Source organism: Nerophis lumbriciformis, linkage group LG02 (assembly GCF_033978685.3).
Source record: "Nerophis lumbriciformis linkage group LG02, RoL_Nlum_v2.1, whole genome shotgun sequence".
In the NCBI taxonomy this organism is placed as follows: domain Eukaryota; kingdom Metazoa; phylum Chordata; class Actinopteri; order Syngnathiformes; family Syngnathidae; genus Nerophis; species Nerophis lumbriciformis.
Window position 1 is genome coordinate 51,116,157 of NC_084549.2, and position 14,321 is coordinate 51,130,477.

The 14,321-nt window shown below is 38.9% G+C and overlaps 1 protein-coding gene across 2 annotated transcripts in view; it reads right to left on the reverse strand.

Moving 5' to 3' along the window:
* The window catches only part of zswim8 (zinc finger, SWIM-type containing 8), a 185,998-nt gene that overhangs the window by 78,585 nt on the left and 93,092 nt on the right, over nt 1–14,321 (reverse strand). For both annotated transcript variants that reach the window (XM_061964129.2, XM_061964138.2), the window contains 5 exons: nt 12,133–12,308; nt 9,806–11,045; nt 7,546–7,677; nt 476–655; nt 152–335 (listed from right to left, as the gene is read on the reverse strand). In XM_061964129.2, the coding sequence (XP_061820113.1) occupies nt 152–335; nt 476–655; nt 7,546–7,677; nt 9,806–11,045; nt 12,133–12,308 (1,912 nt within the window). The remainder of the gene's footprint in view (nt 1–151; nt 336–475; nt 656–7,545; nt 7,678–9,805; nt 11,046–12,132; nt 12,309–14,321) is intronic.

The window sequence follows — 14,321 nt, forward strand, 5'->3', positions numbered from 1 at the left end:
CAAAAAAACACCATTACATGTGTTGTAATGTGTAAAAAGTAAGAGTTTTAAATGCAGAAAAAAAATCATAATATGACCCCTTTAAGACCCAGAAACACAAAGGACAACCCAGTTCAAATTCAGACACCCAATGATAAAGCAAAGTACTCACCTGGGGAACAGAGGACATCAAAAATAAAGCTGGCCAACATGAGAGGAAGCACAGGTCTGTAACCACAGAAATTTCCATCCCTGAGCTGCTCAGCTCGCTCTCGGATAACTGACATTTCCACAAGGCCCAGAGGAAGTTTCTTCAAAAGAGCCACAATCTCAGACTCTTGGTAAGCCAGCTTCACCTGGTCGAGCAACACATAGTCAGTCATGATCTGGTGTACATTAATTTCATGTTAATCATTTTGATATACAGTTCCATCTTTATGGACACATTTAAATACACTGTGTTGCACTCCAACAGTAAAATAAGAGAATGTAACACCTCTAAAGCTTTGGTGGACGCTGGTGGTCTCTGGAGTTCCAGAGAGAACATGCCAGTGCTGAAGGCAAGATTGTGGAGCTCCAGTCGTTCACCGAGTACAGTGAGGAGGAAGGCCGTTTTCGACAGTGTGTTGGTGGCTACCTGCGTCTGACGACCTGTTGACACTTTGTTCTTCTTACCCTGAACACAAAACCCAGTGTGAGGACTTCATACACACACCTTTGGTTGCTGCTTGCTTGAGCGTCTTTACTGTCACATCTAAAAAAAACATTCTCTGACAGTAGAACATACATCAATAAAAGAACACAGAGAAAATATATAAAACAGTGAAAATTATTTGCTTGTTAGTGCTACTTAATAATGTAATATATAAAGTGGGGAAAATAAGTATTTGACCACATGCTAATTATGTAAATGTACCTCCTTGCAAAGATATGAAGACTACCGGTACATCTTTTTTGGGGGGGGTAGGTTTATTTGAACAGATAATGACAAAATGTAACAAACAAAAAAAGAAATAGGTATTTGATCCCCTACTGACCAGCTAACATTTGGAACCCCACAGACCAGTTATGTGTCCATGAAACACGCAAATTAGTCGTGTCCCTTTAAGAAAAAAACATGTAAAATACTCCTAGAGTCAACATGCTTTCTGGATAAGACACCTGTCACAAAAATAATGAATTGATTAATAATAAAAATACTACTACCTTAACATTTGACAACAAAACAATTATACAAAGTGAATCAGTAAAGAATCACTGGAGTATCTTCGACCCAACTCTCTGATTTGAGTTACTAAAACAGCCTCCTTTCTTCTCTGTAATATTGCTAAAATGTGTCCCTTTCTGTTCACCGCCAACGCTGAGATTATTATTCATGCGTTTGTTACGTCTCGTTTTGATTACTGTAGAGTAGGGATGTCCGATAATGGCTTTTTTGCCGATATTCCGATATTGTCCAACTCTTAATTACCGATACTGATATCAACCAATACAGATATATATAGTCGTGGAATTAACACTTTATTATGCCTAATTTTGTTGTTATGCCCGCTGGATGCATTAAACAATGGAACAGGATGGCGTGGCGAAGTTGGTAGAGTGGCCGTGCCAGCAATCGTAGGGTTGCTGGTTACTGGGGTTCAATCCTCACCTTCTACCAGTGACGTGCGGTGAGGTTCATGGCTGGTGAGGCACTGACTTCATCACAGTCAGATTTACAAACATATGAACCCTAAAGAGTATCTTATTCACCATTTGATTGGCAGCATTTAACGGGTAATGTTTAAAAGCTCATACCAGCATTCTTCCCTGCTTGGCAATCAGCATCAAGGGTTGGAATTGGGGGTTAAATCACCAAAAATGATTCCCGGGCGCGGCGCCGCTGCTGCCCACTGCTCCTCTCACCTCCCAGGGGGTGATCAAGGGGATGGGTCAAATGCAGACGACAAATTTCATTACACCTAGTGTGTGTGTGACAATCATTGGTACTTTAACTTAACTTTAACTTTACACATACAAACTGTACCACACAAAAAAGCACATTTAATTAAAAAAAAAATTATTATGGTCTTACCTTTACTTATAAATGAAGTCCATGCGCCGCAACTAAAGCCCTCACTTAAACTTTCCAAGTGCAAGATTGAATCTATTTAAAAAAGTCTAACCGAGGGTTTATAAATGTCGCCTATACTGTATGAAACTACAAAATAACAAACACGGAGGCTCCGGTTTACACGAGGACCACTTTATTTACCTTCTTTCAAAAACCTCCGCTCCACTCCGTGTCATCACTTCCGCTCTTAGCGCCTTCAAAATAAGAGCTCAAGGCATATACTGTATAACAGCGCATAACAGGAACTTAACATCACAAAGAGGAAAGCCCATGAAAACAGTTTACAAAAGTTATTTAATAAGAAGCCAAAATGTGCAAAAACAATAATGTTCGTGTTGGAGGAGTTGTGAATTAGGTACACCTGCAGTCTGCAGGTGTACCTAATGTTGTGGCCCTGCAGTCATTCACAACACCTCCAACACGAACATTATTGTTTTTGCACTTTTTGGCTTCTTATGAAATAAGTTTTTTAAATAGATTCAATCTTGCACGTGGAAAGTTGAAGTGTGAGCTTTAGTTGATATAACAATTCTACGGCGGGGGTGCAGGAGGCGGGATTACTGGAGCCTCAGCCAGTGCGTCTTTTGTAGCCGTTTTATGATCGCTCAGCACAAGGAATACATTACACACATACAGTTGTTGACAAAATACACTGTACATTATATACCTCAGCTAACTAAACTATGGAAATGTATAATATAGTTCATATAGCAATACGGTCTCACTGCACAGCAGGCCAGCAGTTAGCAGAGTCCGCAATCCATGTTGAGGCACTGAGTGACCTGCCTCAACTGGCTGCTGATCACCGCACCGTCTCTGCCCTGTTCTTAACGTATTCGTATGAGTAACAAAAATGTGCAAATAAAAACAAGAAAGGCACAAAAATAAAAAACTGCTTCAGTCTAGACTAGTAGATAACACAGCCATCCTTTAAAGTGCATGAACATTAATAACTATGCTTCAGTCTAGACTAGTAAATAACACAGCCATCCTTTAAAGTGCATGAACATTAATAAAACTGCTTCAGTCTAGACTAGTAGAAAACACAGCCATTCTTTAAAGTGCATGGGGAAAAAATTCACAAAACATAAATAAAACAGCTTCACTCAGTCCAGACTATTAGTCTATTTGTGCAACAGATGAAGCTCAAAAAGTGGGCTAATTCTTTTTCTCCTTGTCATCACGTGCAGGGGCGTCACTAGATTTTAAGGACAGGGGGGGGCTTAGCCCCCAGGAGATGCACAGGATGCGAGCGAACGTAGCGCACGAGCACAAAACTTCACAAACGGCTAACAAAGACTTAGAAATTAATCATTGTTATTATTATTATTTCAGTCGGTTTATTTTCAATCTGTGTTCAGTACAACAACAAACATGGGTTTGCACAGTGACATTTTGTTTACAGCGTCAACAAGAAACAAATACTTGCATGATCCTTCAAGATACACTGAAACACAATGAGAGTCATGGCATTAGCCTCTATGTTATTAATTCACAACATAGAGGCTAATGCCACGACTTTCGCTCACAATACAATAATTGTTTGTTCCCAAATATTTTGAAGTTGCACAGATTACATTTTGGGCACATATGTGACTAAAATGGTTGTAAATTCAAGCCCTAAAAATATTACTTAATTACTTGAATTAAAGTAATATCTGGATCGGGATAATTTGGCTTGTATATAATATATTTATATATATATGTATATATATGTACAGTATATATATGTACAGTATATATATATATATATATATATATATATATATATATATATATATATATATATTATGGCAAGCCGTTAAGGATATTAAATATATATGAAAGTCTGAATAGAAATGAGAAACGTTTATATAAACTGTAAATAAGAAAGACTTAGAGTCCGTCTGCTGATCTGAAAAAGAGCCAAAGCTGTCAAAGAGCTGAGGGACCATCTTCAAAGTGCAATGCTGAAACAAATAATGCAAACAATACAATGTAACTTCCAGGGCTTGAGATTAACGCAGTCCCGTCGTCCCGGAGACGGTAAAAAAAATGCACAGGACGAAATTAAATGCTCCCCGGGACGATGGCTTTTAACCATTTGTTTTCTTTTTTTTTTATGTATTTATTCATTTTACAATTTATATTAAATGTCTTGGTTTTTCCACCCTCTTAAAAAATCGTATGAAATGTTTAACAAGCCATCCTATAATAATACAACAGATATTAATGTAACAATACAATAAAACAAATATATTTAATGATGTTTTTTTCATTATTTTAACAATAGGCTAATGTATATTACTTTATATAGATTCTACAAGAAACACAAAACTTAAAAACTAAATTATTTACAATTGCAGACACAAGGTTCTTGTTCTGCAGTGCTGTGTGCTAATGTGCTTCGTACACCTGCAGGACCGCAAGCAAGGTCGCAGAGAAAATGCGGACTTGATTTTGAGTGATGTGGGCATTTTCTATATGAACAAGTGGAATAGATTGGATACCGACGCACTAAAGGGGCTCTCTACCTTACGGTATGAAGTGAGGGGAAACGGAGTGAATAATGACAGGTTTTATGATTATTTATTTAAACTCATATTCGGGCCACTTTATAATGAATATGTCGGCATGTATTTGTAAAAAAAATTTAAAAAAATAAAAATAGATTTAAAAAAATTTTTAACACCAAATTATTTAGGGGGGCTTAAGAACATTTTAGGGGGGTTTGAGCCCCCCTAAAATAGGCCTAACAATGCCAATGATCACGTGTGAGAGGTAGATTTTTCTGAATGAAAACAAGCATTTGCAAGGGGTTCTGGGTATTTGTTCTGTTGTATTTATGTTGTGTTACGGTGCGGATGTTCTCCCGAAATGTGTTTGTCATTCTTGTTTGGTGTGGGTTCACAGTGTGGCGCATATTTGTAACAGTGTTAAAGTTGTATGTACGGCCACCCTCAGTGTGACCTGTATGCTATTGATCAAGTATGCTTGCATTTGCTAGTGTGTCAAGCCGTAGATAGTATGTGACTGGGCCAGTACGCAAAGGCAGCGCCTTCAAGGATAATTGGCACTCTGTACATCTTCCTGCATCCATGTACACAGCGGACTTTTAGAAAGTCACAAATTTTACTTTTGGAAACCGATATCGATAATCTTGAAACTGATACCGATAATTTCCGATATTACTTTTTAAAGCATTTATCGGCCGATAATATCGGCGGTCCGATATTATCGGACATCCCTACTGTAGAGTATTATTTTCAGGTCTACCTATGTCTAGCATTAAAAGATTAAAGTTGGTACAAAATTCGGCTACTAGACTTTTGACAAGGACAAGAAAGTTTGATCATATTACGCCTGTACTGGCTCACCTGCAATGGCTTCCTGTGCACTTAAGATGTGACTTTAAGGTTTTATTACTTACGTATAAAATACTCAACGGTCTAGCTCCATCTTATCTTGTTGATTGTATTGTACCATATGTCGCAGCCAGAAATCTGTGTTCTAAAAACTCTGTCTATATTAATGATTTCCACAGCCCAAAAAAACTTCTGCGGTCTATAGAGCATTTTCCTTTTGGGCTTCAGTACTCTGGAATGCACACTTTAGCCTTTAAATATACCCCTTTTTTGTCCTGATTGTGGTTTGTGCAGCCCTGTGAGAGATTTGTGAATAAGGACTATATAAGTAAACTTTGATTGATTGGTTGATTTAAATATTAATTTGTGTCTTTTAGGATTGTCAAAAGTTATTTCGTATTTTTGAATGTATGTGTATTAATTGTCCTTTAATTTATACAATTGAAACATTTTAATTACTAGTCTTCTCAACTTGAATGATGTAAAATTCCATTAAAATAAAAAGGCACTGTTTCCCTTTTAAACAAAAAATTGCATGTTTTCCACTTTTTAAGTACTGGTTTGAGCACCGTTTAAGTACGGGCACCATTTATAAAGCACTGCGATGAGGTGGCGTCCAGTGTGTACCCCGCCTACCGCCTGAATGCAGCTGAGATAGACTCCACCACCCCCCGTGACCCCGAAAGGGACAAGCGGTAGAAAATGAATGGATGGATGATTTGGAACTAGTATAGGTTAAAATGTAAACGATACCCATCCCTAATCCCATCTTGATAAGAGTATTAAAAACTTAAAGGGGAACTGCACTTTTTTGGAATTTCGCCTTTCGTTCACAATCATTATGAAAGACAAGACGATGGATGTATTTAGTTTTTGTATGCATTCTAACTAAAAATGCATTCTAACTAAAAAAAAAAAGTAAATAAAAGTAATCTGAGAGCAGAACCAATGGGAGGTCCTCTATTCCGCCCATAAAACCCAATAATAACCATCCAAAAAGCGCAAACAGTATTCACATTTTTTTTCTTGACTTGAATATTAACCAAGTATTAGTGATATTGTTATTTTAAGCGCTAATGCAGACAAACTATTTATAGCAACGCCATGGTCATTACCATGTGTGCCTATGTTTACACTATCGAATGTAAGATGCTTTATTGTTTCCCTGCTTGTGGAAGTTTATTGTAGATCATAAATCATGCCTCTCACCTTGCTAGTAGGACAAGAATGTAATTCGACATGTTTGTCCACTTTGACAGCCAATTTAGACCCGAGATTGGCAAGAACGACACGGAAAGACAATTGGTTTCACCCCCCTTTTCTTCGCAAGGATTATGAGTCATTGTTCATTTAAAGGGGACTATTACAAGATTCTATCAGTTGGCATCCATTATTAGACAGCAGAACTTGTACAGCAAGTGATGTTTTGTATTTTGTTTTTTGGCTCTCATGAATTGAAATCATGAGTAGAAATCAGTAATGTAGTGGGGAAAACAAACAAACATTGTGATACGTTTTTTTAAATGAATGCGCCGCACATGCTTAAAATGATCAAAATGCGTAAATATTAAATGTTATTATAAATGTGGCCATTACTACATTACATATAAACTTACAGCATGTATATGAAACCTTAATGGTGGTGTTTGAATATTTTAAGGGCTTTCATAGGCAGAATAGAGCGACTCCCATAAGCTTAATTTTAAGCAGACTTTTGATCGCATTTATTCAATATTTAGAATGCATCAAAAAAAAAATACATCTTTCGTCATGATGATGAATGATAGGCACAATTCCAAAAAAAGTGCAACTCCCTTTTAAAAATTATGTAAGGTACACTTATTAAAGATGAATTATTTTGTTTTGCAATTAATCACAAGTTAACTACAAAATGTGATTAATCGCGATAAATATGTTCATCAATTTAAAACAATCAATCAATAGCCTTGTTTTTTTTATGTTAATTGAATATTTTTGGTTGATAAAATAAGAAGTAATTTTGTTTAGACTTCTGAAATTTTCACTTAAAATGTAACTGTTATGTGACTATTTGGTGCAAATGACCAAGTGTTGAATGAACATTGATGTCTTCTAGGTGATAGTGCTTACCTTCGTCTGTGGCTGTTCCACTTTCAGGTCTGGAGGGTTAGATAGAAGCTCATTAGCTAACTCCACAGCCAGTCGACATGACTCGTTATTGTATCCATGAGCATGGAGGGCCTCAGCACATGCAAACAGCACCTATTTGGGGTACACATCTTCTTTTACTTAAACCACTACTGAGACACACCAAAAAAAAACAGTCAAGATTGGGTGAAGAAAAACATCACATTCATTGGTGATTCAGCCATTTTCACATACTAGAGCTCCATAAAATATTTTTAGGATGCTAAGACTAGATGAACAAGCCAAACTGACAATACAAAATTTAATGAACTTTAGAGCATGAGAAAAATATAAAGAAATCTTGTCAATCCTCATGGAAAACAACTTTAAGTACACAGCTCTAACACTGTGTACTTGTGCCATCACTTCTATTCTGCCCAGGCATGGAACGATTGCCCTAGTGAGAGCACCCAAAAAAAATTGAGATGGAACCTTCAAACCAAATAGTATATGTGAGAATCCTACAGTATATTTTGTATGACAACTTTCTACAGGGTACCCATGCTTGCAAAATCTGGTAATGCAATAGAACCCGTTTATGTTGACACCCCTTGAACTGGCAGACTGACATCGGCATAAGCGGCTGTCGACATAAGCGGCTGTCGACATAACTGAAATTGGGTCCGAAATTGCGCATTACTGGCACATGTATTGGTGGCTTTGTCCACAGACAAAAGAAGAATGGCTGATGATGATGCATTTTCAACCAATGGCAGCTTGTTGACTTAGTTTTTCCTCCATGTGTGTTTATTTTGATGTAGATTATTGTGTTTAGTTATATTCTATATTCTTGATTGCAATAAAAATAAAGCTTTAGCATAATACATATTTCAATTAGTGGAGGAGTTCAAGTACCTCGGAGTCTTGTTCACGAGTGAGGGAAGAGTGGATCGTGAGATTGACAGGCGGATCGGTGCGGCGTCTTCAGTAATGCGGATGTTGTATCGATCTGTTGTGGTGAAGAAGGAGCTGAGCCGGAGGGCGAAAGCTCTCAATTTACCGGTCGATCTACGTTCCCATCCTCACCTATGGTCATGAGCTTTGGGTTATGACCGAAAATACAAGATCACGGGTGCAAGCGGCCGAAATTAGTTTCCTCCGCCGGGTGGCGGGTCTCTCCCTTAGAGATAGGGTGAGGAGCTCTGCCATCCGGGGGGAGCTCAAAGTAAAGCTGCTGCTCCTCCACATTGAGAGGAGCCAGATGAGGTGGTTCGGGCATCTGGTCAGGATGCCACCCGAACGCCTCCCAAGGCAGAGGTGTTTAGGGCACGTCCGAGCGGTAGGAGGCCAAGGGGAAGACCCAGGACATGTTAGGTAGACTGGCCTGGGAACGCCTCAGAATCCCCCGGGAAGAGCTGGACGAAGTGGCTGGGGAGAGGGAAGTCTGGGCTTCCCTGCTTAGGCTGCTGCCCCCGCGACCCGACCTCGGATAAGCGGAAGAAGATGGATGGATGGATGGATTTAGGAAAAAAAATAATTGGTGCATTGTTAGTTGTTTTTGTATAATCCAAGGAAATACAGTCATGCTTTTATTTTGAAGCCTACTTGGAACTACAGAAAACCTCGTTTATCGCAGTTCCAGGCCTGATCGTGGTAAATTAATTTCTATGAACTCGGAATTATTCATGGAAATAATGGATATATTTGCAAAGAATATTTTCATAGCTATAGCATAAAACGTGTGTTACTTTCTAAAATGTGTTTTTAACATTATGAGAGCTCTCAAGACATGAAATCACACCCACATAGTCCTCTTCCCACTCATTTAATCCAATATAATGCTGCCTGAGGCTGAGCCAACCAGTATTGAACAAAAAAGAACAGAGTGCTGTGATTGTTTTGGTCTCATCTCGTAGCCATTGCTACTGTAGTGTTAATATAATTAGTTAATTTCTGCATTCTTTATTTGAAAATGTTTAATTTAGGCCAAAATATGTAGAATAATCTTTAAAGAAATTCTGCAAGAGAGTGAAACAAACTTTGAACCGCAATATAGTGAAGGACAACGACAGAGGTGATTACAAGTAAAACAATAAAATTATCAATTGATTTAAATTGTTTTCTTTAGCTTTAATATTAGAATAGTATACCTACATTGGATTGATAATTGTTTCATGAATTAAAATGTGAAAAATTTCAAAGTGTCCCTCACACCCTTTATACAGATTCCATATTTTCTGAGACTCTGCATAAATGAACTTACATCCATACGTCCCTCCTGCTCCAGCGGTTTGATCCCTGCAAATATGTCTGGCTCCTCCTCTTGTTGGTTGTCAACCAGCTGTCGATCTCCCCCCTCCTCTGAAGCAGGGCTTATGTAGTAGGCCTGATAGTCGTCATCACACCCAATGACTCCAAGCGCATCTGCTTCTTGGTGAGATAATGTGCACACAACCTGTGCGGCGCCATCTGCTGCTTTTCCGTCACATTCTTTCTCCAGATGGCTTTGAGGTGCTTTAGTAGAAAAGGAAGGATTCGACTGGTTGCTGTTGTCTAAATTCACATCCTTGTCCTTGACTGCCACCCCCACCTTCTGTTCTTGGGGATCTCCTAGTCTACCAGGAACATCAACTACCACCACTTGGGTCTCTGTGAAATGTAAAGTGGATGTCACAGGTGCTGTAGCATGACAGGCATCTGAGGTTTGGCTACTACCCTTCATTTCCAATACCATGCTCCGACCACAGTTGCTGTTATTGCACAATTCTTGAAGCAGCGGACTTCGGGACGAAAAGATCTCTGGTCCTGGGGGGGGGCATTCTAATGTGTTGCTTGCCTCAGCCCCCAAAGCCAGACTATAGCCATCATCAAGGCTGAGTTCAGCGAGGTCTGGCTCCAGAGAACTATCCTCACTGCTGGTTCTCCGCTTGGCATTGACATTTTTAGCAGGTCCGGTCCCACCACATCCCCCTAATATCCCCCCTTTCCCACAGCCTTGTATTAATTTTAACTTTCCCCCAGAAGAATTACCTTGTCCTTTGTAGAAACACTTCACCCCTGCATCTTCTAGGGACAGTGACACGCTCCCTCCCAGACGAACCAACATACTTCCTCCACCATTCATTGAAAAGGCCTTCTTTTTGGTTAGCATAGTATCTTTTGGTCGCACTACGACTTCTTCCTGAGGTGAATGACCACTTTCTCTTCCTTTAAAATCTGCTCCTCTTGGTTCAGATGTGTCTCCGACACCTCCCAATGAAGTTCTTACTGCTCTCGGGTGCTGCATTCCCCTAGGCCAGCAAAAAGTGGCAGTCTTTTTATCTGTACTGCAGAATGTAATGCCTTCCAGGGGATAGGCCACCTGCCAGTTGAAATAACAGGACTCTACGGCGGGTTTAAAGCCCAGGAAAAGCTTGTCCAAGGACTTGCGATGTTGCCCGCGCTTCACTATCTCGATAACCTTAAGGTGCCACTGCTTCAACTGACTAGCCAGTTCCAGACGCCTGCAAGAAATTGTACAGAGTCAGAAATGTACACTTAATTATATTCATCATTACCCAAAATCTTAAATATGTGGATCTCAGTTAGTTTATATAGTTAGCTTAGTTAGAGAAATATGATCAACAAGTGGAACTTCCAATTCCGAGTTAAAGGTGCCAATAGAAACACGGCAGCAAATCAGTGATATCTTCACCACGACAATCGAGTTCACTAACTTTTGGCAGAACAACTTTTTGAGACATGTCATCTTCAACTCCCAATAACACATCTACACATTGGTGAGCCTTTGATACGAGAAAAGTGGGGCATACAAAAACAAAATACCACTGTACGTAGTTCCCCCGTCTCTCAAAAAAACTGTTGGCTTTCGAGCTCTCCAAGGAAAATGTCAATAGAGTAATTATTTTCTAGAGGTGCCCTGATTCGATATTAATCAGATATCAGACGATATCAACACAAAAAAAACAGTAAAGGATTACACCAGATTGGGTCTAAAATCTTCCATATTAACACCTCAATATGTGCAGTTCATTCCAGACTCAAGCACTTCTATCCAGCAGGGGCCAGATCCATAATGCAGAGCACATGTGATCACAACAACAATAAAGTAAATTTCTTTACAAGTATCCCAGCAGGAAGTGTCAGCCCAACCCGAGCTACGGAGCAGGAGACAAGAGGCCATGCTAAATTCTAAGGGCGGTTTAATGTAATTTGACAAAACAAAAGCAGAATAAGTATTTAGTGTAAATTAACAGAAAAATAGCTGGAACGGTCATACTGTATGAATAAGAATAAGCAGATATGAACACGGAATTAGCAGGTACTTTACTAAAGCGTCTTGAGAGAATAATAAAACTACTACTCTGAGCGTACACGTTCGAAAACCGTAAATGACAATATTTTGCCGCAAACGTCAGCAGCCTAAGGAAAAGCATTTGTTTGTAGAATAACTTTTTAACTAAAGTGACAATGTTGTATAGGGACGTCCCTAATTTTATCGCAGCACTCTTTATTGAATATAATTTAATGTCTAACAATAACAATTCTAAAGTGCAAAGATCAATGAGAAAAAGCTGTTTGCAATCTGACCTGCAAGGGCTCACAGTGGGGTCGAGCACTGCCAGCTTCCATAACATCACCATTTCATCACACATGCTAGCACAGGCATGAGCTGCCACCTCCGACTGGCCGTTGCTCCGTCCGGTGTGTCCACTGGCACTACTGTGGGACGCTGAAGTTCGAACACTATACCACCAGCTGATGATCTAAAAATACAAATACAGTCACATGTAAACAGTGAAGCAAAAGCACATGTACAAAAAGTCAAAATGATAACTGTCAAGTGTTCTTTTGTCCGCCTGCACTTGAGAAGGCTGAGAAGGTCGTAGAGGACGCTTCATCAACTCAACTCCATTATATTTTGCAGGGTTTATCTCACACTACATCTTAGACGTGTCAAAAAATAGATTTTCAAATTAATCGTGATTATTACTTGTAATCGAATAAAAAACAAAAACATAACAAAAAAATGTCTTTTCTTTTTTTAAATATGTCTTGTCTTGCCACTCAGGCAAATCATGTTGTTGATGGAGATGAACATATCTGCTGTACAGAATTACTTTAGAAAATAGAAGTGTTGGATACGTCTCTTGTTGCCTTTTTAGTATTTGACTTGATTCAATGTTTGGGTACAATTTTATTAGACAAAACCAAGTTTATTTTCAGTTATACATTTATCAAAGCTTTTACCTATTTTGTAGAGGAATTGAGTTAATCATAGAACTGGCACCCAATGTTATTAAAACATTATTGGTATTGAATCAAGAATGGTTTTGAATCGAGAATCGATTCTGAATCAAATTACTGCCAAGAATCGAAGCGAATCGTGTGGTACCCAAAGATTCACAGCACCACATCAATTACAGGAAATTTTCAGGATAGGTTGATAACCTAAACCCAAGGATAGCATCAAATACAGTGCAGTTGGGGCTAGCAAGGCCTTCTCTGCTAGCCTAACATAAATCATGATCACAAATTAATAAGTTAATTTAATTTTTAATTTACTTTCCATCCATCCATCCATTTTCTACCGCATGTCCCGTTCGGGGTCCATAAATAAATAAACATATTCATCATATTATTTTCATGTCATATAAGGCCCCAGTGTTGCTTGTTTTTTTACGTTGGAGCTTTTATCCAATCGGAATTCAGCAAGCTTGTTGCCAGCGCAGTTTGAATTCTGCCAGAGGCCTTTTGAATCATTAGCGGCAGCTGTGCAGTGTAAACGAACGGAGGACATTCAGTTGATACAATTGCGAAAGGCAAATCAGATCACAAATTGTTGACAAGCCCATCTAGGTAGCCTTACATTAAATGTGACTGTGATTGGATACTCACTTGTCACTCCCAAGTGAGTATCCAATCACAAGTTGTGAAAGCAGGAAGTGGCACCGGAGCCATACGAAACATAGAAAGCCACAGAAAACTCACCAGTACTCACTTTTTTAACCCACAAAGAAGGAGAGCAAAATGTTGATTAGGTGGCAGACGTATATTTGCAAGGCCATTTTCAAGAAGGATACTTAAGAGAAACTAGATCTTGTGGGACGAGGTCGGCCGACACCGGAAGCTAGCTAAGCTGTCCCGGCGGTGAAATGGTTTGCCTGCCACTTCCACTCGAATCAACCAACTACGAGCGGTACCACTGGCTTAAACGGCGTTGGATGGGTGCTACAAATTGTTGAGTTCAAATATTTAATTTCTTTATTTTTTCATGTTTCGTTTGTTTTATACAATTCTTTTATATTTGACAGTACCACGTAAGATATGTTTTAATTGCTGAAGCGGGATTATTGAATGTTAAATGCGCCAAAAAATAGACAATTGTGTACACTGTTGAGGGGTTTCAATCACCAGTAGTGTGTAAGTGTGTTTCTGTATATTATCCCCAGCCGTGTCCATGTGGTGACATAACTTACGGTATTTTGAGAGGTGAAGTCAGACAAGTAGGACATCACTGAAGGCCTAGGTGAGAAACGCACGGCCGGCCACTGACTAAATGTTACGAGCATAATGAATAATGATCACTATACACATAATTTATCTCTAGCTGTATCTTCGGACCAACCACAATAATACATACTTTCCAGTCTTCTCTCATTACAATTCCATTTTTGTAGTTCTGTCCATTGCATTCGCATCAAATGACTTAGCTCTGTGCAAGTGCCTTTATATCTTATACATATCACATAGTATCAACAATCAAACACATAAAACAT